At 41.5% G+C, this 25,205-nt stretch overlaps 1 protein-coding gene across 1 annotated transcript in view; it reads left to right on the top strand.

Moving 5' to 3' along the window:
* The window catches only part of CC2D2A (coiled-coil and C2 domain containing 2A), a 120,407-nt gene that overhangs the window by 17,475 nt on the left and 77,727 nt on the right, over positions 1 to 25,205 (top strand). The window contains exons 4-11 of the mRNA XM_026648036.2: positions 4,328 to 4,416; positions 6,508 to 6,609; positions 10,329 to 10,430; positions 11,497 to 11,685; positions 12,842 to 12,998; positions 15,271 to 15,407; positions 16,758 to 16,889; positions 20,194 to 20,403. Of these exons, the coding sequence (XP_026503821.1) occupies positions 4,328 to 4,416; positions 6,508 to 6,609; positions 10,329 to 10,430; positions 11,497 to 11,685; positions 12,842 to 12,998; positions 15,271 to 15,407; positions 16,758 to 16,889; positions 20,194 to 20,403 (1,118 nt within the window). The remainder of the gene's footprint in view (positions 1 to 4,327; positions 4,417 to 6,507; positions 6,610 to 10,328; positions 10,431 to 11,496; positions 11,686 to 12,841; positions 12,999 to 15,270; positions 15,408 to 16,757; positions 16,890 to 20,193; positions 20,404 to 25,205) is intronic.

Genomic DNA, 25,205 nt, shown 5'->3' with positions numbered 1-25,205 from the left:
ATCAAGGTATATCATGTCTACTGCTTCCCCCCATCAACTAGGTCAGTAATCCTATAAAAGAAGTAAATTAAGTTGGTGTGGCATGATTTCTTCTTGACTTGACAAATCCAAGCTGATTATTCCTTATAACCCTATTATCTTCTAGGTGCTTTCAAATCGATTGCTTAATAATTTGCTCCAGTATCTTTCTAGGTATTGAAATTTGGCTGACTGGTCAATAATTAACAGGGTTCTCGTTGTTCTCCTTTTTAAATATAGGTACTATGCTTGCTCTTATTCAGTCTTCTGGAACCTTTCCTGTCCTCCAGGAATTCTCAAAGATAATTGCTAACGCTCTGAGATTGCTTCAGTTAGTTCCTTAAGTACTCTAAGATGAATTTCATCAGTCCCTGCTGACTTGAAAACATCTAACTTACCTAAATATTCTTTAAGATGTTCTTTCCCTATTTTGGATTGCATATCTTCCCCCTGGTTGTTAATGTTAATTGTGTTGAGTATCTGGTCATCATTAACCTTTTTAGTGAAGACTGAAGCAAAACAGTCATTAAGTACTTCAGCTTTCTTGATGTCATCAGTTATTAGCTCTCCTTCCCCACTAAGTAGAGGAACTACATTTTCCATATGATGGTTTGTGTAAAACCAAAAAGATTAGACACCCTTATCTTTAATATGGAGTAGCACCCTGTGGAGCTCCCCGGAACTTTAAAATGGAGGTGCTTCCTGGAGGACTAAGGGTGAAATCCTGGCCCCATTGAATGTGTCCCAGAAATTATCTCTTACTGAACAGCCTTTCACTCCAATCAGAATTCAGCATTTCTTTCTGGGACCTGTAGTATTCATAGACTTTACATCTATATGAAAGATAATCGTTTTTGGAACTTCACTTTAGGCGCCCTTTTGATTAATGATCAAACTCTTGCAAATCACAGAATTTCTCTAATGGAAAAGTAAATGTAATAATTTTAAAGATGATTTTACCATCATTGGATAATTTGAAATTCATATTCCCATGTGCCCTGTTGACTTTGCTTTTCTAGTCTGGTATCTCTCTTTGAGACTTTTGCTAAGGAAGCACTGCTTCATGCCATTTATGCCAATTACACATACATGTGGTTACTTATTTATTGTTTCTGTTACTTTCAAAGAAAATTTGCTCACTTTAAAAGTAAACTGTGTTTTTCTAACTTCTAGCCATGTAAATCATCTTGCAATCTAAAAGTCAAACTGTGTTCTTTCTGGTTCAATGACTTATGCATCACCAGTACTAAAGATGCTCTAGATCAAGCTGTGCCCTCATTTTCACCTCTGAAACTCCATTGATTTCAATGGGACTGCACAAGTCTAATTGAGTGCAGAATATGTCCTTGAAAATTAGAATTTAGTTAACTATTCTTTTGGTGATGCATGAACCAGAGTAGAATCTATCTTCCTCTCATAATAATACAGGCTCTATAGTGCTAAGAGTTAAAAATACTGTGATAGAAACTAATTTGCCACTAAAGCAAACATGACTAAGTACACAGAGGAATCAGATCTGTCAAGTAAAAAGCTGGCATTTTCTCCTAGTCACTGTTCTGACCAGACCTGAACTTGAAATATATTCTGAATTTTTAGGCCCCTATCCTGAAACAGTTTTTCATGTGTTTATGCATGGAAGTGCTATGGCCTATGTCAACGGTGGGTAACCTACAGCCCGTGGTCAGGATCTGGCCCACTGCGGGAAGTAAGCTCAGGTTGCCAGGCTGTTAAAAGTCCAGTCAGCTCCTGGAAGCGACCGGCATGTCCCTGTGGCCCCTAGGAGCAGGGGCAATCAGGGAAACTCCACGCGCTGCCCACACCCCCAGTGCTGGCTCTGCAGCTCCCATTGGCTGTGAACCGTGGCCAATGGGAGCTGCGGGGGCGGTGCCTGTGGGCAGCATGCACTGCACAGAGCCCCCTGGCCCCTCCGCCTTGGGGCCGGACATGGCGACCGCTTCTGGGGGCAGCACGGAGCCAGGGCAGGCAGGGAGTCTGCCTTAGCCCCCCTGTGCGGTCGACCTGAAACTGCCTGAGGTAAGCGTTGCCCAGCCAGAGCCTGCACCTTGAACTCCCTGCCCCAGGTCGGAATCCCCTCCCGCACCCTAAGTCCCTCCCAGACCCCGCAGCCCCACCCGCACCCCAGCCGTAACCCTGAGCCTCCTCCCGCACCCAAACTCCCAGAGCCCACACCTTCTCCTGCACCCCAACCCCCTGCCCCAGCTCTGAGCCCGCTCCTGCACTCTAAACCCCTTGGCCCCAACCTGGAGCCTCCTCCTGCATCCCAACCCCCTCATTCCCAGCCCCACCCCCGAGCCTGCACCCCCAGCCGGAACCCTCACCACCTCCCACACCCCAATCCCCTGCCCCACTCTGGAGCCCCCTCCCACACCCTGAACCCCTCATTTCTGGCCCCACCCCAAAGCCTAGGGGAATCCCCAAGCCTCCACGCCCCTGCTGTGGGGCTGTGTGGCCCGCAACTGATTTTTTCTGTGGGTCAGTGGCCCCTGATAGAAAAAAGGTGCCCCACCCCTGGCCTATGTCATATTGGTCAGAGTAGATCAGTGGTTCTAAAGCTATTTATCATTGTGGGCCGCATACGCAGCTCTCCACGTGTTATGTGGGCTGCGTCCACACATTATATATACTACCTGTATGGCCCTGGGGATGTCACATGGACGACAGCTGTGTGATGATTGGGCCGCAAGCAGCCTGTGGTCTATGGGTTGAGAACCATTGGACTAAAGGATCACAGTGGTCCTTTGTGGCCTTATAATCTACAAACTGACATCCGTGGTACTAGCATGCGTGCAGGTGTCTGCAGGATCTGGACCTTAATGTTGAACATATTCTGCTCCAGTGCAAATAAGGAAAATGACACACCATGAAGGGCTTGAAGTTGTCTGAAAATACTGAAAACTGTGATTAGCATATACAATGGTTGCCAGCTATTGAATTTGTTTTAAAAGGCTCAAGATGAGTATACTGGTGGTCCTCACCCCTGGAGCGCCCCTGGTGGCCTGTTGTAGCATTGCAATTATGACTCTGCCTCAGTTTTCCCCAGTGGGGTTCAGTAAGTCCAGTGAGGCTTATGTATATTGAACAGTACACCTTCAAAGGTCTAGTTTATTTTACCCAAAAGTGGAACATTATACAAATAGGCGTTCACTCCAGCATCTTTAGCTGGAGCGGGAGGGGGCTGAGTTAATTTTAGTCCATCAGCCCCACTTACATTTAGGTCTGCTACCCGCAAGGCCCTCTTGACATGGAACCCTCTTCTAGAGCCAGTGCCTCTTTTCATGAGCTAGGGAAGTGTTTCTCCACTTGGGTCAATGTCCTCCACAGAGGTCAAACTGCAATGATCCTTCCTTAGGACAGAATATAATTCCTCTTATCTGGGGCTTCTCTTGCTATCTGGTGAAATCCTTCCACCAGGGACAGGTTCTACTGTGACTTGGCACTCCTAGCTCTTCCCTTTTGGAGCCTCTCCCACTTAGGAGCATTCTTCCTTAGTTTCCTTTGCTGGTGAGCCCCATCACTTTGGGATCTTTCTCATTCTGGGGACGGTTCCTCTCACCGGAAGCTTCTGTTCTCTAGCCTCTACTGTGAGTAGCTGCCTTTTATCATGCCCAGGTGCTTCACTGCCTAATTAACTGCCCCAGTGAGATAATTAGTCCCGGGTGAACCTGAATTGCCTAATTCCCCTTTATGAAGTCTGTCAGAGGTGGGCTGAGCCCCTGACCCCTTCAAAAGGCCAGCTACCCTGTGACAGTGAGGAACTAGATTTTTTTGATAGTGTTACATAAAAAAATAAGGTTTTACTTCATTTTGGGGCCATATGTTATACCTTTGAACAAAGACTAGTACATAGACAATGGGTATCTTGTTTTAATGTTTATTTTGGAATTGTCGTGGGGGGGTATTCCTTTAATCATGATTGATTATATATAATACCATATAATATTAGAAATGGCAAGCTCAGAACACCAGAATATAGAGCACATCAGATAATAAACTGTTATTTAATGGAAAGAAATATATATTGATATATTGTACTCTGGATGGGTCAGATCTCATCAATTGTATTTTAATTTAATTTTGGAAGGCAAATCTAGCTGGGCTAAAGGAGTTCAACTGCTAGCCTATAAGGTTTGAAACATGGAAACCAAGACTTATTTTTTATTCTCAAAATCAAGTATGTGTATATTTTAATATTTTCTCAGCCAGAGGTCCTTCTTTCCACATCCTGTAAATATTTTGAATAGCAAGTCTTTTATATGATTCTAGATTTCTCCTGATTTTCCTGTTTTAGGCTTGCCTCCTGTCCCTTCTACCTCAAGAATAAGCTTTGCAGAATTTTCCATTAGGGAACGGATGAGAGAAAAATTAAAAGCTGCAAGGGTGAGAATGCATTTATAAAGGATTTTATTGTATTTGATAGGATTTATGAAAATGTAATCAATCTTCCTTGTTTTGTGCTGCATATAATTTAATGAATTAAATTTGCCTTTGTAACTTGTTAATATAATATTTTATATCTGTACAGATTAGTTCCCAGTAGCTGATTTTGATGTTATTTTCTAAACAAGTTAATTTGATTCTTGTTTGTAATATAAAAAATGTAATGTTTGGAAAAACCTTGCCGTTTTAACTGCGAGTCAGATCCTGCCACTTTTATGTTGAGTAAGTACTACTTTCCATGCTGGGGTCTTGTTGAAATCATTGAGGCTACTTGTGAAGTAAAATTACTGTACAGTGTAATAAAGGGAAGCAGAATCTGGCTCTTTATAATAATTTAAGATGATTATGCAGTAAAAAGAATCTTTCATTAATATTACATGGAGTAAGTAAGGCTGTTGATTAATCGCAGTTAACTCACAAAAATTAATCGCGATTAAAAAAATTAATTGCGATGAAAAAAATTGTGGTTTTAATCGCACTGTTAAACAATAGAATACCAACTGAAATGTATTAAATATTTTGCATGTTTTTCTACATTTTCATATATATTGTATTCTGTGTTGTAATTGAAATCAAAGTGTATATTATTTTTTATTTCAAATATTTACACTGTAAAAATGATAAACAAAAGAAATAGTATTTTCATACAAGTACTGTAATGTAATCTCTTTGTCATGAAACTGCAACTTACAAATGTAGATTTTATTACATAACTTCACTCAAAAACAAAACAATGTAAAACTTCAGAGCCTATAAGTCCACTCAGTCCTACTTTTTGTTCAGCCAATCGCTAAGACAAACAAGTATGTTTACATTTACAGGAGATAATGCCATCTTCTTATTTACAATGTCACCAGAAAGTGAGAACAGGCATTTACATGGCACTTTTGTAGCTGGCATTGCAAGATATTTACATGCCAGATATGCTAAACATTCTTATGCCCCTTCATGCTTTGGCCACCATTCCAGAGAACATGCTTCCATGCTGATGACGCTTGTGAAAAAAATAATGTGTTAATTAAGTTTGTGACTGAACTCCTTGGGGCAGAATTGTATATTCCCTGCTGTTTTACCCGCATTCTGCCATATATTTCATGTTATAGCAGTCTCGGATGATGACCCAGCACATGTTGTTCATTTTAAGAACACTTGCACTGCAGATCTGACAAAACGCAAAGAAGGTACCAATGTGAGATTTCTAAAGATAGCTACAGCACTCGACCCAAGGTTTAAGAATCTGAAGTGCCTTCCAATATCAGAGAGGGACGAGGTATGGAGCATGCTTTCAGAAATTTTAAAAGAGCAACACTCCGATGCGGAAACTACAGAACCCAAACCACCAAAAAAGAAAATCAACCTTCTGCTGGTGACATCTGACTCAGATGATGAAAATGAACATGCATCAGTCTGCCCTGCTCTGGATTGTTATCCAGCAGAACCCGTCATCAGCATGGACTCATGTCCTCTGGAATGGTGGTTGAAGCATGAAGGAACATATGAATCTTTAGCTCATTCGGCACGTAAATATCTTGCGATGCCGGCTACAACAGTGCCATGAGAACATCTGTTCTCACTTTCAGGTGACATTGTAAGCAAGAAGTGGGCAGCATTATCTCCTGAAAATGTAAACAAACTTGTTTGTCTGAGTGATTGGCTGTACAAGAAGTAGGACTGAGTGGACTTGCAGGCTCTAAAATTTTACGTTTTATTTTTGAATGCAGGTTTTTTTTGTACATAATTCTACATTTATAAGTTCAACTTTCATGATAAAGAGATTGCACTACAGTACTTGTATTAGGTGAATTGAAAAATACTATTTTGGGGTTTTTTTACGGTGCTAATACTTGTAATCAAAAATAAATACAAAGTGAGCACTGTACACTTTGTATTCTGTGTTGTAATTGAAATCAATATATATGAAAATGTAGAAAACATCCAAAAATATTTAAATAAATGGTGTTCTATTATTGTTTAACAGTGCAATTAATTGCAATTGTTATATGACCAAAATTTCTTTTTGTTTTTTCTTAGTCTAAAGCAGAAAGTGCTTTACTGCAAGAAGGTCCAAGTCCAAGACCAAGGCACTTAAAAAGCCTCAGACAGAGAGAGTCAGAAACCAGATGGGATAAAGAGGTGAGAAATACAATGTGTATGTGTGCATGCTCCATATGCTGTCATTTGAACAAGAAAGTGAAGGTAATAAAACTGTCAGTTGTTTGAAAGCCATTGTGTAAGATCATTTTTATTGCTCTTTTTTATATTGTCTGATAGACAGAAAGCCAGATATCCGGGATTTTTCAAGAATTAGCTAGTTAACAGGAGCCTTTCTGATTAATGCATTTCATGTACATGCTATACATACAGTATTAAATTTCCTCTTATTATAGCATAGACTTCAAGTGAGGCTTCTGTCACCTAGAGATTAGCCTTTCCAAGCTCTGTGCTCCTGTTTTACCATGTTTTAAGATACATAATTGCTATACTTGAACCAAAAAGAGTATTTTATCCGTAAATAGTGTGCTTTTATATTTTATTTCTGTTAGAGGTTACACAGATAAAGCTATAGCTTTATATAAAGGTACAAAGCTATAACAGCTAAAGAACTCTAGCTTTTTAGACGTATTTCTTTGTTAGTATTTTGCATCCTTTGATTCCTAACCCCTTTAGGTTGATAAGGGGGCAGGGCTCACTAAGGGAGAACAGGGTTTAAAAAGTCCATTCCAAAGCCACCAGGGGAGCTAGCAAGCAGGAGCAGCAATTGGGAGTTTTGCGAGGCAGTTCTCCAGGTGAGGGAGGAGAGACTACATGATCCTCGAGGTGAGTTTGTCTGTTCGGTTGCTTGCTTGCCATGTTCTTGCTTGATTAAATATTACAATGTGGTGTATTGTGGGGGCTGCGTGCTGAGCCTACTGACATGCTAGGCTAGGCTAGATAATGAGGCTCTAGCCTGCTGTCCTTTGGTCCTTAGCTGCTTTAGAATCACTTGACAAGCGGGTGGGGTTAACTCAGGGAGAATTGAGATTTTAAAAATCAGGTCCTAAACTACTGGAGGAGCTAGCAAACAGGGGAGTTTTGAGGCGTGTGAGAGGCAGATACACCTAACAAACGTACTCTGAACTTAGACCACTAACACCCCCACCTCCCCCCACAAAAATACCAACCAACCAAAAAAAAAACCTGAAGACTAAAAGTAATGCAGGCAGTAGTCCAGCATCAGAGTGAGGGCGATCTAGTTTATTGCACTGAGTGCAACATATACGATTGCCTGTCTTTTGGGCAGGTGTACATACGGTGCAAGCAACTCACGGCCCTTAGAGACACAGTATTGGCTCTTGAGACCAGAGTGGGTGAACTGGAGGAGCTAAGGGAGACAGAGGTACACAGAGAAGAGTTTCACAGACACCATAGATAGGTCTCACCCTTGAGTCTGACATGCCTCCATGCTGTAAGGGTGGATGAAAGTCTTGGGGAAGAGGAACATCAAGCTGGAGTGGTGGGAAACAAACCCATAGTTGGGACCCTCCTTGCAGATGGTGTCATTGTATCCTCTCACAGAGAGGATACCCCTTCTGGGGAGGGAATCCAAGTTACTAGGAAGAAGAAGGTAATAATAATGGGTGATTAGATTATAAGAAACATAGATAGTTGGGATTGTAATGATTGGGAGAACCTCATAATAAATTGCCTGCTGCAATGGCTGTGGATCTCACAAGACAGATGGATGTGCAGTGCTGGGGAGGAGCCAGTGGGTGTGGCATATGTAGGTACCAATGATGTAGTCAAAGGTAGGAGAGTGATCCTGCAGGCCAAATTTAGGCTGCTAGGTAAGAGATTAAAGTCCAGGACCTCTCCATGGTAGCATTCTCTGATATGCTTCCAGTTCCACCTGCTGGGCCAGGAAAGCAGGCAGAATCGCAGGGTCTCAATGTGTGGCTAAGACAATGGCGTAGGGAGGAGGGTTTTGAGCTATTAGGAACTAGGAAACCTTTTGGGAAAGGAAGAGCTTATACAGGAAGGATAGGCTCCACCTAAACCAAAAGGGAAACAGACAGCTGGCTTGTAAAATGAAAAAGGTTGTAGAGGATTTTTTAAACTAAAGGCTGGGGAAAAGTTTATGGATGCAAAGGAGTACAAGGTTCAGATGGAGACATCTCTTAGGGATGAATTTATTAAAGGGGGAAATTTATATGTTAGTAAAGAGAATAGGAAGTTGGTAAAGTACAAGTAGGAGCAAATGGGGACAGTCGAACATGAGAGTTCCATTTAAATGTAACACATAAAGGCAAACCACTGAATACAGTAACTCTTCACTGAAAGTCGTCCTGGTTAACGGTGTTTCGTTGTTACGTTGCTGATCAATTAGAAAACATGCCAGTTTAAAGTTGTGCAATGCTCCCTTATAACATCGTTTGGCAGCTGCCTGCTTTGTCCACTGCTTGCAGGAAGAGCAGCCCGTTGGAGCTAGCTGGTGGGGGCTTGGAACCAGGGTGGACTGACTCCCCCCCATCAGCTTCCCATTCCCCTAAGTTCCCTGTGCGGCAGCCGCCCAGCAGGCTAGCAATTGCCAGCAGTTCAGCTGTCCCTCCCCCCACTGCCATGTGCTGCTCCTGCCCTCTGCCTTGGAGCTGCTCCCCGGAGCCTCCTGCTTGCTGTGCATGGGGGAAGGGGGGGCTAATGTCAGGGTGTCCCCCTCCCCCCTGCTCCTGCCCCCCGCTTACCCCATCTCCATAGAGCAGGGAGAGGGGGGACAGACACGACAGGGCTCAGGACGGAGGGAGCTTCCTGACAGCAGCTTCTGTCTCAACTTGCTGATCTACTTAAAAAGTTAGTGTACATAGAGTGGGGTCAGCGTACTTAAAGGGGCCTTGTGCATCTCTCTCTCTCACACACACAGGGTATGTTTCTCTGTCTCGGTCTGCTATGCTGTCTCCCCTCCCTCCATTCGTGCTGCCTTGTAGAGTGTGAGGCTACATTAACAACAATGGGTTAACCCTTGAGGGCTCAGCTGATTGCTAGTTCATCATTTAGCAGTAAGGCATTCCCTGCGAAATATTCTACCCTCTGACTTCACTACCTCAACCAAATTTCACAATCATCATTGCTGTGTACCAGTATTAAATTGTTTGTTTTAAAACTTGTACTATGTGTGTGTGTGTGTGTGTGTGTATATATATATATATACACACACACAGTATATATATATATATATATATATAATATAGTCTTTTGTCTGGTAAAAACAATTTCCCTGGAACCTAACCCCCTCTATTTACATTAATTCTTATGGGGAAATTGGATTCGCTTAACGTTGTTTCGCTTAAAGTCGCACTTTTCAGGAACATAACTACAACATTAAGTTACTATATTGACAAAATGTTCAAGGGCTTATATACAAATGTTAGAAATTTAAATACTAAGATGGATGAAGTAGAGAGCCTGGCATTAAATGAGGATATTGATATAATAGGCATCATGAAAACTTAGTGAAATGAGGATAATCAGTGGATGCAATAATTCCAGTGTACATAATATATAGGAATAACAGTAGGTCGTGCTGGTAGGTGAATGTAGTATCCACTTCCGGTTTCAAAAAATGTTGTTTCTGTCCCTCTTTTCATAATCAGGATCAGACAAATTTCATTAAATGGTTTGAGTAGTTTTGTTTTGCTTTAGAAGAGAAAAGAGTTAACTGTAACTAGCAAATGCACCCACTTTCTAATAAACATTTGATCAGAATAAAATTACACTGTGAACATACAACAGTAAATCTATATACTCAACTACTCACCACCTTCATTTTGATGTGTCTGTAAATAACTTGTATGATAACTTTAAAGATTTTTTTTATGCAGTCTGATGAAGATGAGTCAAGACACATGCAAGAGGATGAATCCCAGATGTCTTCTAGAGTCAAGTTTCGTGATTCTGTCAAAAAACTCAAGCAAAAGTCACATGTAAGAATCATTTTCCTTAATTACAGTAACCTTTACTTACCTCAGTGGGGCTCGGTGTGGCTGCACGATTTTCACTGGGTGGAGCAGCTGGCAGGATTGGGATCTTAATTTGAACAATGCCCTCCCCATTGTCAGGGTGCTTAGGAACGTAATAAACAATTAAAATATGATCATAAATACCCATAGCAACTCTGCCAACAAATATTAAAAATAGCCACAAAAATCTCTGATAAAAGAAAACATGAATTGTGAAATCAGAACAATGTGGGCCCAGGGACCGGGGCCCATAGGAGCTCTCACTTCTTGTTAGACATTTCTCTCATTGATTGACAGCCACAACAATATTCCTACATATTACATGTGTGTAAATACTGCTGTTAATTGGGTCACTGGGTATAAATTTTAAAGATTAGTTCTACCTATTTGGGACAGATTTTGACTCTGTGTGCAGGGTCAGAAGAGTCCCACAACTTGTGCTTCTTGAGTTCAGGCACAGGTGGCATCATATCACTGCCAGCTGTGCTACATGAGGCAGGACTGGACAATGTCTTTCCACCCTATCCCTTCAGTACTGTCTGGCAGAGTCTGGGGCCTTCAGCATGGGAGATGTAGAAGTCACTTCTCATTGTGCTCCTCTAAACTCCCTCAGAGGGCATTGTTCCTGCCTGTGATTTCTGTGTGCAAAATCTCTCTCAAAACTGCTGTTTGTATGATGCCCTTCTATCTCCCCCTCTACCTTTCACATCCACAACATAATCCTAGTTTCTGATCATTTCCCACGTATGTTTGTATTTAAAAGATGAGCAAGTAAAAACTGAAGCAGTTGATATTTAAAAATCTTACTATAAATGTTTTATTAAGTAGTAGAGATATTAGTGGAAAAGAGTTTGATATATAAACTGTTTAACAGATGCTTGATTTCAATGTTTTGGTGTTTGTGTGATATATTTTTAAATGATTCATAAACATTATTGCTGTTACTCATGAAAGGGTAGTTTTAGCTGTTTTACTTGTATTAAAAAAATTGTAAACATGATCTTAAATAAATGATACCTTCTCTCCTTAGGTCCAGACTGATTTTCCTTCTGCTGAAGAAGAATATAATTTTTTTACTTTCAATTTTGATCCTGAACCAGACAATATAAAGGATAAAACTAAGAGCAAAAAAAAGAGTGAATCAAATCAGGAGGAAGAGGAAGGGGAAGAACAGGAATCTATAGTAAGCCATCAGCAAGAACAAACAGAGGATGAAATGGTACAAATCATAGACACACTTTTTCATATTTTTATTCAGACTTTTTATGCTAACTTTTGTTTATCCATTTAATAAAAACTGACTTATTTCATAATTTATTTTAAAAACAAAATGTTGGGATTACATTTTCAAAACACTGAGATGAGGTAGAAGTTGATTTCTTTGCAGTTAGTGCTTTTTCTTTAGTAGTGAAGTACTTCTTGCTTAAAAACTACATAACAAATAATTGACACTCTTGATGCAGAAGCCTTGTAAGGCTGCATAGCCATATATGAAAAAATAGAGTTTCATAGTAAACTGAACAAATCAGTAGACATTGTATCAGTAGGTGTCAATTTCACCTGAGGCTAATATTGCATGTTTATTAAAGAGACTGAAAAAAAAATTATGACAGGCTACTTTTTCAAGACAATATGAAATTAGGATGACAAGACATAAAGGAAAAGTGATTATAGTTGATAATCCAAGATGGTAACTACAGGTCTGATTCTCCCACCCTTTCTCACATTGAGCAGTATCTTCCTCCACAAATTGTCCCATTCATTCCAAAGGGATTACTGGCAGACTAGTGTACTACATACTCAATGTCAGTAAGGGTGGTAGAATCTGTCCCATTTAACATATTTGTTAGTAAACTGTACATTTTGTTAAAATGAAATGGAGTTTCTATTTCCAATACTCTAATATATAGTAACTTGCTAACATCTTGAGTAAACTGTGATGATGTTGATTTTGATTATTCCAGTGTATGAATGTAAATAACTAGCTTTACCAAATACAGTACAGCCTCGCTATAATGCCTTTCATAGTAATGAACCTTTGAATATAATGAACCCGGTCCCTGGATCTCACCTTGAGCCCTGCTGCTGTGGCAGGGGCTGACAGCTCCTCCAGCCCCCGTCGCAGCCCCAGGGCTGGAGGAGCTGTCGCCCCCGCATCCCCCACGGTGGTTCTCTTTTGCTGTAACGAACCCCTGGCTATAAAGAATAAATGGCTTGGATCCTGAGGGGTTCGTTATAGCAAGGATGTACTGTACAGCATAATTTAAATAAAACCCATTTTTCTGTTTGCATGCAAAATTTTGAGATTGATGTCTTCCAGACCAGAATTTCGTACTAAATAAAAGAACTAATACATTTTTACATATAAAATATAGGATGAAGAGGACTGCCTTGTTAATGATAGAGAAGATTTATTCATTATAGATCAAATGGCTCATGATTTTCTAGTAGTAAAACCTGCAGATTACAAAAGCTATTCTGAGCGACTACAGAAGGAAAGAGAAATTTTGTTCACTCCAAGCATCCTAACAGGTATGATATGCATTTTTTCTTTTGTTGTTTAATTTAACTGTAATATAACATACTCTAACCTCCAATAGCACCTGTTATCTGAGGATCTCTGTGGTACTGTAGGTACAGACAGAGGAATCTGTGGCTGAGGGGGAGTCTTGAAGCACAGAGACCTAACTAAATTGTCTCATATGTTAGACTTTCATAGAATCATAGGACTGGAAAGGATTTCAAGAGGTCACCTAGTCCAGTTCCCTGCACTCATGGCAGGACTAAGTATTATCTACACAATTCCTGACAGGTGTTTGTCAAACCTGCTCTTAAAAATCTCCAATGATGGAGATTCCACAACCTCGATAGGCAGTTTATTCCAGTGTTTAACTACCCTGACAGGAAGTTTTTCCTAATGTCCAACCTAAACCTCCCTTGCTGCAATTTAAGCCCATTGGTCTGACATGATTTGTTCTTGACAAATCCATGCTGACTCTTATTTCTCAACTTATTATCTTCCAGGTGTCTGCAAATTGCTTGTTTTATTATTTGTTCCATTATCTTTCCAGGTGCTGAAGTTAAGCTGACCCGTCTGTAATTTCCCAGATTGTCCTTATTTCCCTTTTTATAGTTGGGCACTATATTTGCCCTTTTTCAATCCTCTGAAATCTCTCGCATCTTCCATGACTTTTCAAAGATAATCACTAATGGCTCAGATATCTCTTCAGTCAGTGGCGCTGGAACATTTTTAATAGTGGGGTGCTGAAAGCCAGCCTCCTTACCACCAACCCCCCTGACCTGACCCCACCCCGGACATGAGGCCAGCAGCCTAAACCCCGGGGGTGCTGCAGCACCGCCTGCACTCCTAATTCCCATGCCTAAATCTTCAATCAGTTCCTTGATTATTCTAGGATGCATTTCATCAGACCCTGGTGACTTGAAACATCTAACTTGTCTAAGTAATTTTTAACCTTTTCTTTCCCTACTTTAGCCTCTGATTCTACCTCATTTTCACTGGCATTTACTGAAACTGAAACAAAAAAATCATTTAACACTTCTGTCATTTCCACATTTTCTGTTATTGTTTTCCCCCTTTCATTGAGTAACGGGCCTACTCTGTCCCTGGTCTTCTTCTTGCTTCTAATGTAGGTATACAATGTTTTCTTTTTACCCTTCATGTCTTTAGCTAGTTTAATCTCGTTTTGTGCCTTGGCCTTTCTAATTTTGTCCCTTCACATTTGTGTTATTTGTTTATATTCATCCTTTGTAATTTGACCTAGTTTCCACTTTTTGTAGGTCTCTTTTTTGAGTTTCAGATAATTGAAGATCTCCTGGTTAAGCCAGGGTGGTCTCTTGCCATACTTCCTATCTTTCCTACGCAGTGGGATAGTTTGCTCTTGTGCCCTTAATAATGTCTCTTTGAAAAACTGCCAACTGTCTTCAATAGTTTTCCACCTTAGACTTGCTGAGAGTCACACTAAGCAACCTTAGGAGCTCGCTAACTTAGTGGTCACGTTTCCCAAAATCCAGCGTTGAGGCAGGATCCATTGCCAAGTCCACTCACTGGGTCTGCTAAGTCCTCAAAAGCTTTTGCTTCCCAGCCTCTTTCTGTGAAGGAGGAGGAAGAAGAAATAGAGCCATCAGTCTCTCAACTCTTCTCAAACCCATTACCAGTATGTGCTAGCATTGGTATCTGGATCTTTCTCAATGTCAACATCTTTGATGTTGGTATTCTTGAGTTCTCAGTTCTGGGTGCTTTGCATCAGACAGCTTCAGCTTTCAATTGCCTCAGTGTTGGCGACTATATTCTTGATTTAGTGGAGAAAACAGACTGATAATTAGACCTGTGCTCCTTATATACACCCTGATATATATACCCGATTGTATAGAAAGGTGAGGAGTGAGGACGTAGTTAGTGTGGGTGTACAGCCCCAGTGGGTGCTGCTATCTAGAAAGTTTTGAGTTCATGCCCCAGAGTGCATGAATCAGCTATACTGGGAAATAATGCAGGCTATGCCCAAAAATGAACAAACAACGTCAAAACACTATCACCAGTAGAATGTTGTTATAAATTTATACTTTAGATCTGTCCTTATTATGGAATAAGAGCTGCTTTGGTTATGTACAATATTAGTTATTGCCATCAGGCAAATTTCACAGACAGAATTTTTAGGGTATTCCCTTTGCAGCAGCAAAATATCAATGTAGTTTTTAAAAAGCAGTATAGGTCCTTAGAAAGCTGATAAATTATATCTCCAGTTATAAAATATCTTACATATTTGAATATTTGATTGCTCTTTAGTGCCTATGTCTCAGAAGGTGCCTGAAAACATGCAGCCGAGGTACCTAGAAGATGAGGGTCTTTACACAGGAGAAAGGCCCATTGTGTCACTATCTAATCAAAACATTCTAGAGAACAGAATATTGACACAGGAGCAGGTAAGTCACCACTACATTATTACTTGTGTCTGGTTCAAGTTCTTTTTATGTCACAAACAGGAGTGTTCAAAATTCAGACCCTTTCCTTATGATGTTTATTAATTTTTTATTTTGTTACCCTTCAGGTGAAGCATGAATAATCAGGTTAGCATATGGGCCACATATATTTAAAAAAACTGTCTGAGAGCAGTATCAGAATTTTGGAAGGTTTTTATTAGAAAGTAAGCATTTTGGGGGGAATTGGCAACAACGGAGTGCTTCAGGCCAGGTACCCTCCACCCAAACTGTATCTTTCAACAGAGAACAAAAATGTGTTTTCTTTGTCTCTGGCAATGTTCTGCGGGTATTAGTGCAATAACAGGTTAAATCCAAAATTATCTTAAGAAGGTATTGTTAGGCAATGTGGCCTATCAAATGGAGCATTGGACTGGGACTTAGAAGACTTGGGTTCTATTTCCAGCTCTGCTAATAGCCTGGTGGGTGACTTTGAGTAAGTCATGTCACTGCTCTGTGCCTCAGTTTCCCATCTGCAAAATGGGGATAATGATAATGAACTCTTTTATAAAGTGCTTTGCTATCTGCTGATGAAAAGTGTTATGTAAGAGCTGGTTATTGTTATTATTTATTAGAAAATTAAAGTAAATCAAAAGTGAGCACTATAAAATTTAATTTAAGATTTGCATAACATCTTGGTTAGACAGATTAAGAACATCAGAACAGCTATACTGGGTCAGACCAATGGTCGATCTAGCCCAGTATCGTGTCTTCTGACAGTGGCCAATGCTAGGTGTTTCAGCGGGAATGAACAGAACAGGTAATCATCGAGTGATGCATCCCCTCTCGTCCACTTCCAGCTTCTGGTACTCAAAGGCTAGGGACTCCCAGAGCACAAGATTGGATCCCTGACCATCTTGGCTAATAGCTATTGATGGACCTATCCATTAAATTTCTTGTAGTTTTAGCGATATCAATAAGCATGCTATTTGCATCATATGCCTTGTCTACATTAGCATGTTTCTTAAAATGTGCAGGATTGGGAGATTAAGAAAAATGGTAGCATAGGGAGGGTTCAGGCAGGATCCTTAGATGTATCTCCTTTGGGTCTGGGGCTTGTCAGTAGACTGCAGTATACTCAGAATTTTCTGTTTGAATCAGCTAAAACACATGGGGGATGCCAGTCACAAGTTACTCATGCTTAAATTGTTCTGCTAATTTCTTCCTTAAAGAAAAAGATTTAAAAGCTAAGTGTCTCCAGAAATGTGGAATCTTATTTTCTGGAATAATAGTATAATTGCAAGTCATTCCCATATAAAAGTTACAAAAAATGTTATCTCACTTTATTATTCATAGGGAAAAAGGTGGTTTGGAGATGATGGCAAACTCTTAGCGTTGCCTAGTCCAATTAAACAATCTTCTACGAGACCTCCAATATTTTCATTGGAGGAAGGCATAGAACCAGAACTTGAAACATTGTATAAAAAGGTAGGTTGCATTTCATATATGTCGTTACTGTGACACCATTTAATATTGGTTACTATACACTCAGGAATCCTTAACTATGAAATGTTATGACTAATTCAAGGATTTGTCTACAATGGGTGTCTTACACTGTTATGGCTAGACCAGTCCAAACCCCCTAAATGTGGTGTCCTCATGTAAAAAGTGACTTGCACTGAGTTAAGCTGTACCAGTTCAAGTGTCTTTTTACATTGGTGCAGCACATCTAGCCTAGGAGTTTGCACAGTAAAGCTGCATTGGTGTTGCTACACTTTTACAAAGAAAAAAATAATCTAGTGTGGACAGATTCAGACAGGCTCAGTTTTCTTCAGTGACTCTATTTCTTAAAGCTTTCTTTCCTTCTTTGGAAAAACCATGACACATTAACATATAACAAGGCTTTCACTTTTGTGAGATGAGAATTCTTCCAGCTGCTGCTGCGCTACCAGTCTGAAAGTTGTTCATCAGCTGGCCCTAGTGACAATTACAAACACATAATTCTCCATCAATTTCAGTTCCACAGGTCTATTAATGGGCCTGCAATGCAGAAAGAGGCAAAACTAAATCTGCACTTCATTGACGAGAGGACTAACCATACTCATCTGGAGATGCTTTCCAGTCTCTGTTCTGCCTCCACAGTGCAGGCATGTTGGCTAGGGGTAAAATTGCAAAAATACCTAATTCCCATTTTCAAAAATAACTTAGGCCCCTAGGAGTGTAAGTCCTGCTGAATTTCGGTGAGAAAGCTCATATGTGTCCAAGTCACTTTTGACAATGGGACTTCAGCTCCAAAGTCACTTATGGCCTTTTGAAAATTTTACCCAATATCTCTCCCGCTGCAGAGCTGAAACAAAGGCAAACCAAAGAAAATCAAATTAAAAAAAAGAAAAATGTAAGAAAACCAGGGCTCTTGTCCTCTACAATCCCTGAATTGATTTCAGGTTTGATTCTCTGACCAAAAGGGGAGCATCACCAGTGCATTATTCCTTCCCGAGGGACTCTGCCTGGTCAGAACAGCTATATAAGATGGTGAATAAGCTTGTTGAGAAGACAAAGCATATACTCATCTGGTTCTGCGCTGGAGTCCCTTGCTGAGTACTTCAAGTACATAGGCAAGCTGTGTCGACTTTTGTCAGGAGGTAGCAAGGGCATAATGATCAGCCAGGCCAGAGGTTTCCTTGGTCCCTCTCACCATGCCTGGAGAGGAGCAGTGCAGCAGCTGAAGTCCTCTTGGCTCTGACAGAGAGGCTGCCACTCCATCACCACCCACCCTAGTTGTGATGGTACTTGTACGTGAAATATTTGATCAGCCATCCCAGCTTCAGGCTCTTAAGAAGAGATCAGCTGAGGCCAGTAAGGAGCGCATTGTGCTCTTCTGCCAGTCCTGGTTGCAGTTGCTTTTCTGTGAGGAATATCTGATCAGCCACTCCTGACTCCCTTTGGGCAGTGGAGGGCTGTTGCGAAGCAGCTGAATCTCCTAGAAGACATTGTAGACAGTGGTAGGGGGATGCAAAGTCCAAAACACTGTCCCTAATATCCTTTCCCCTTGAACTCAAATCACAGATCTCACTGGGCCTGACTAACATGAGTATTCCCCTGCAGCATTATGGGGAAGCAAAGTGGCCTTTTCACCTCTTCTGGTCATACCAGTATAACTAGAGGGAAAGCCACTCCTCCAGAAGACAGCAGAGCACACCCCAAACCAACTGACCAGGAAGAGATTTGGTGGGCTTTCCTGCTCCCAATGCAAGCTTCTCCATATGGCTCCTTCAGTGCCCAGTCTGAGCAAAATCTCCAGTTCAGAGTCAGACTAATTCACTTTGCAGGCTGCGGGCTATTTGGCATATCAAGCGTCCTTGAACTCAAGACGAATTCCTTGGTGCTTCCTCTTCCTGCCTGAAGCTATTCCTCCTCCCAGAGAGAAGCTGCCAAGCACTTGATGTTGGCCACATCAAGTTGTTTAGGAAATCTAAGGCCCTCTTTGTGTTATGTCACTCAACATCAAAGGGGTAGAAGCCTGTATCAAGGTGGATCCTTTGGGCCATTTTGGAGGCCCACAGAGTAAGGTCTGCCTCTTCCCTCTAATATCTGGGCTCATTTCCTAAGTCATGGCAGCTTCCTGGGCTGAAAATTCCTTATGAGGAAATGTGTAAAGCAGCCAATTGGTTTTCCCTGCGTATGTTCACTGAGATCCATATATTGGTTCTGTGGACCTGAATTTGATGGTGAATGGGTAAGGCCCTACTTGAATTGTGGGATGATTGTCAAAAGAATGCGGCTAAGTTGCAGACAAGCCATGGAAAATTGCAGAAAAGTAATAATGGACCTTATTTGTGGCAATAAAGTCCATTATTATTATTATTATTTTCCGCTGTTGGCCGCCTGGGGCTAAGAGTGGGGGCTCTTGCTGTCGGGCGCCTGGGGCTAACAGTGGGAATATGGTGCTGATAGCAGGGACACCCACTGTCAGCCGCCCAGGGCTGAGAATGGGGGTTCCCGCTGTTGGCCACCTGGGTCTGAGAGCTGGGGCTGACAGTGGGAACACGGGGCTGATAACAGGGGATCCCACCGTCAGCCGCCCTGGGCTGAGAGTGGAGGTTCCCGCTGTTGGCCGCCCGAGGCTGAGAGCTGGGGCCTGGGGCTGACGACAGGAACATGGGGCTTGCATGTCAAAATAGTGGTGGAAGCCTAACATTGCGGAATCTGCAATATCACAAGTTAAGTAGGGCCTTACGAATAGGAGAATTTTTCTTGCTGGCTGAAAATTTCCTTTTTTCAAGAATCCAGATCCACAGATTCAATCTATCCTATGTTGATTGGGATGCAAATGAGTTGTATTCATATGTTTCTATTTAACTAGTTTGGCTGTGCCTATTTGCTCTGCACTGGGTTTATTAGTGTTCTTGAGTATTGTTTATTAGTGTTCTTGAGTATTGTTTTCCTAAGCAATACTTATCATGTAACTTTTAGTCAAGAGTAATTGAAGTTATTGAGCAGGACATTCAGGTGAGTTTGCCTTTGATGGACAGATCCGGTTCTGCCTTTTTTTTTTTTTTCAACAGTGTAGTGTAAAAGATCTGTTGGTAGGTCTGTGGATCTGGATTCTTAAAGAAAGGATTTTTTTGATTAAACAAGACACATTTTTCTGTTCTAAAAACTCAGGTACAGGCACATTATGATTAGGTATAGACAAGTGGGTTATTGCCTGTCACATGACCATCTTTACAAGCTCTAATGCACACATCAGAATAGTCTTAAATATTTCACTCTTTTCTTTTCTTCATTTCAGGCAATGAAACCTATGCATGCCAACCAATATATTGTTGGATCCGGGGACCCTCAGGGACAGTTTCAACTGGACATTGATATTTCTGGGTTAATATTCACCCATCATCCCTGTTTTAGCCGTGAACATGTTCTGGCAGCCAAACTGGCTCAGTTGTATGATCAATATCTAGCAAGAAGACAGCAAAACCTTACCAAACTCCTTACAGATAAGGTATTTTCATTGTATGCTCTAGCGTGTTGAGATATTCAGTAGCTAGTTTAAGGTTAAAACTGAATTTGAGTCTTCAAAATGTAGCAATGTAACTTCTAGCTTTGTGTCATGAATAATATATTTTGTTGAAAATAATCCTGTTTTTCTATAAAGTTTTAACCCCCCCCCCAAATATTTGTTCTTTAACATCAGATCAAATGAATTTCAATTGAAAACTGATTAAAATGTGTCCAACAGCATAGTGAAACATTACTCCATGTTCAGTGCAGACCTACCTGTTTAAGTTTATTTATTTAAAATAGGATCTCTAAAGGGATCTGAGATACAAGTCAGTATAATTGTTTTAATACAATAGAATTTACATAGCATCCTTTATACAGAGTATCAATAATGTTTTGCAGTGAATGGTAGATATGGCTTTACCGAGTTGTGTACAGTGTGACTCAGACAGGCAGAAAGGGGAAAACAGCATACAAAGATGGAGAAAGGTGAGTGAAGCTTAGTCTCAGTTCTAGGTGAAAAGGAATACAATTATTATTTGTTTCCATTGTATTGACAAGAATTCCTTACCTTGACATTTTCAAGGAAAACAGTCATGTTTATAAATACTTGGTTACATTAAAATAAAATTCCAGTTTCCAGTTTTATATCGTGCTAAATATTCTGATTTTATTTATATATTGTCACACTTAATATATTTATCACCAAAGCCTGGTGGTGTAATAAATGAAGACATTGGGGTATGAGAAGTTATTCCAGGCATGAGAATGATAAGATTTAAGACCAAGCATGAGAAATTTAAGGCACAGGATAATGATTTGAGAAAGTTACAATCAACTGAAAAGAAGAATTGCTTGTCCCATTCTTGTTTAGTACTATTATCAAACTGATGCTTACTGTAGTTTTACTTCTGTTTCACGCACTGTGAGACAATGATGTAGAGAGGAGGGGTTTAGATTTATTAGGAACTGGGGAAACTTTTGGGATAGGGGGAGCCTATACAGGAAGGATGGGCTCCACCTAAACCAAAGTGGATCCAGACTGCTGGCACTTAACATTAAAAAGGTTGCAGAGCAGTTTTTAAACTAAGAGGTGGAGGAAAGCCGATTGCTGTAGAGGAGCACGTGGATCGGGCAGAGACTTCTCTTAGAGGAGAGTCTATTGATAGAGATTCTCTAGGTTTTAGTCAGGAAGAGAGGATGGGAGAGGATAAAGTATGGGCCAGATCAGATGAGAAACATTCACATAAAAAAGAATCTGACACATCAGAAAAGGGCAGACAAATAAACAGTGACAATTTTTTAAAGTGCTTGTACACAAATGCTGGAAGTCTAAATAATAAGATGGGTGAACTAGAGTGCCTCGTGTTAAAGGAGGATATTGATATAATAGGAATCACAGAAACCTGGTGGAGTGAGGACAATCAATGGGACACAATCATTCCGGGGTACAAAATATATCGGAAGGACAGAACAGGACATGGGGGGAGGGGGAGAGTGGCACTATATGGGTACATGTCACCTCAGGACGAAATGCAGAGACAAAATTTCTCGATACTTTAAATGACTGCTTCTTGGAGCAGCTGGTACAGGAACCCACAAGGGGAGAGGCAATTCTCGATTTAGTCCTGAGTGGAACGCAGGAGCTGGTCCAAGAGGTAACTATAACAGGACCGCTTGGAAATAGTGACCATAATATAATAACATTTAACATTCCTGTGGTGGGAAGAACACCTCAGCAGCCCAACACTGTGGCATGTAATTTCAGAAAGGGGAATTATGCAAAAATGAGGAGGTTAGTTAAACAGAAATTAAAAGGTACAGTGACTAGAGCAGGGGTGGGCAAACTTTTTGGCCCGAGGGCCACATTGGGGTTGCACAACTGTATGGAGAGCCAGGTAGGGAAGGCTGTGCTTCCCCAAACAGCCTGGCCCCCGCCCCCTATCCACCCCCTCCCACTTCCCACCCGCTGACTGCCCCCCTCAGAACCTCCAACCCATCCAACCCACCCTCCTCCTTGTCCCCTGACCGCCCCCTCCCAGGACCCCCGCCCCCTATCCAAACCTCCTGCTCCCTGTCCCCTGACTGCCCGACCCCTATCCACACCCCCGCCCCCTGACAGCCCCCCTGGGACTCCCACTCCCAACCCTCCCTGTTCCCCATCCCGTGACCGCCCCTCCAGAACCTCCACCCCATCCAACCACCCCCTCCTCCCTGACTGCCTCCCAGGACCCCCTGCTCTCTTACCTAACCCCCCCCCCCGCTCCCTGCCCCCTTACCAGCAGCAGGAGCTCGCAGCCGCGACACCCGGCCAGAGCCAGCTGCGCTCCCCACGCTACCCAGTGGGAGCGGCGGGCCAAAGCGCAACTCATGCGGTGGCGTGGCTGCGGGGACAGCAGGGGAGGGGCCGGGGACTAGGCTCCCCGGCCGGGAGCTCGAGCCAGGCAGGACGGTCCCGCGGGCCGTAGTTTGCCCGCGTCTGGACTAGAGTGAAATCCCTGCAAGCTGCATGGACACATTTCAAAGACACTATAATAGAGGCCCAACTCAAATGTATACCCCAAATTGAAAAACACAGTAAAAGAACTAAAAAAGAGCCACCGTGGCTTAACAACCATGTAAAAGAAGTAGTGAGAGATAAAAAGGCATCTTTTAAAAAGTGGAAGTCAAATCCTAGTGAGGTAAATAGAAAGGAGCATAAACACTGCCAAATTATGTGTAAAAATGTAATAAGAAAAGCCAAAAGGAGTTTGAAGAACAGCTAGCCAAAAACTCAAAAGGTAATAACAAAATGTTTTTTAAGTACATCAGAAGCAGGAAGCCTGCTAAACAACCAGTGGGGCCCCTGGACGATCGAGATACAAAAGGAGCGCTTAAAGACGATGAAGTCATTGCGGAGAAACTAAATGAATTCTTTGCTTCAGTCTTCACGGCTGAGGATGTTAGGGAGATTCCCAAACCTGAGTCGTCCTTTGTAGGTGACAAATCTGAGGAATTGTCACAGATTGAAGTGTCACTAGAGGAGATTTTGGAATTAATTGATAAACTTAACAGTAACAAGTCACTGGCACCAGATGGCATTCACCCAAGAGTTCTGAAAGAACTCAAATGTGAAATCGCGAAACTATTAACTATGGTTTGTAACCTGTCCTTTAAATCAGCTTCTGTACCCAATGACTGGAAGATAGCTAATGTACACCAATATTTAAAAAGGGCTCTAGAGGTGATCCCGGCAATTACAGACTGGTAAGTCTAATATCAGTACCGGGCAAATTAGCTGAAACAGTAGTAAAGAATAAAATTGTCAGACACATAGAAGAACATAAATTGTTGGGCAAAAGTCAATATGGTTTCTGTAAAGGGAAATCATGTCTTACTAATCTTTTAGAGTTCTTTGAAGGGGTCAAAAAACATGTGGACAAGGGGGATCCAGTGGACATAGTGTACTTAGATTTCCAGAAAGCCTTTGACAAGGTCCCTCACCAAAGGCTCTTATGTAAATTAAATTATCATGGGATAAAAGGGAAGATCCTTTCATGGATTGAGAACTGGTTAAAAGACAGGGAACAAAGGGTAGGAATAAATGGTAAATTTTCAGAATGGAGAGGGGTAACTAGTGGTGTTCCCCAAGGGTCAGTCCTAGGACCAATCCTATTCAACTTATTCATAAATGATCTGGAGAAAGCGGTAAACAGTGAGGTTGCAAAGTTTGCAGACGATACTAAACTGCTCAAGATAGTTAAGACCAAAGCAGACTGTGAAGAACTTCAAAAAGATCTCACAAAACTAAATGATTGGGCAACAAAATGGCAAATGAAATTTAATGTGGATAAATGTAAAGTAATGCACATTGGAAAAAATAACCCCAACTATACATACAATACGATGGGGGCTAATTTAGCTACAACTAATCAGGAAAGAGATCTTGGAGTCATCGTGGATAGTTCTCTGAAGACGTCCACGCAGTGTGCAGCGACGGTCAAAAAAGCAAACAGGATGTTAGGAATCATTAAAAGGGGGATAGAGAATAAGACGGAGAATATCTTATTGCCCTTATATAAATCCATGGTACGCCCACATCTTGAATACTGCGTACAGATGTGGTTTCCTCATCTGAAGAAAAAAGATATACTGGCATTAGAAAAGGTTCAGAGAAGGGCAACTAAAATGATTAGGGGTTTGGAACGGGTCCCATATGAGGAGAGATTAAAGAGGCTAGGACTTCTCAGCTTGGAAAAGAGGAAACTGAGGGGGGATGTGATAGAGGTATGTAAAGTCATGAGTGGTATGGAGAAAGTGAATAAGGAAAAGTTATTCACTTGTTCCCATAAGAACTAGGGGCCACCAAATGAAATTAATGGGCAGCAGGTTTAAAACAAATAAAAAGAAGTGCTTCTTCACACAGCGCACAGTCAACCTGTGGAACTCCTTGCTTGAGGAGGTTGTGAAGGCTAGGATTATAACAGGGTTTAAAAGAGAACTAGATAAATTCATGGAGGTTAAGTCCACTAATGGCTATTAGCCAGGGTGGGTAAGGAATGGTGTCCATTGCCTCTGTTTGTCATAGGGTGGAGATGGAGGCAGGAGAGAGATCACTTGATCATTACCTGTTAGGTTCACTCCCTCTGGGGCACCTGGCATTGGCCACTGTCGGTAGACAGGATACTGGGCTGGATGGACCTTTGATCTGACCCAGTATGGCCATTCTTATGTTCTTATTGTCAAGATTAGGCTGAAAGAAAACATCAGAAAGAATTACTTTATTTGCGAGGAAGAACAGTCTTGTAGTTAAGGCACTAGATG

Source organism: Terrapene carolina, unplaced genomic scaffold, assembly GCF_002925995.2.
Source record: "Terrapene carolina triunguis isolate 2854851 unplaced genomic scaffold, T_m_triunguis-2.0 Scaffold66, whole genome shotgun sequence".
NCBI lineage: Eukaryota > Metazoa > Chordata > Testudines > Emydidae > Terrapene > Terrapene triunguis.
This window is presented reverse-complemented; position numbering and strand designations above follow the sequence as displayed.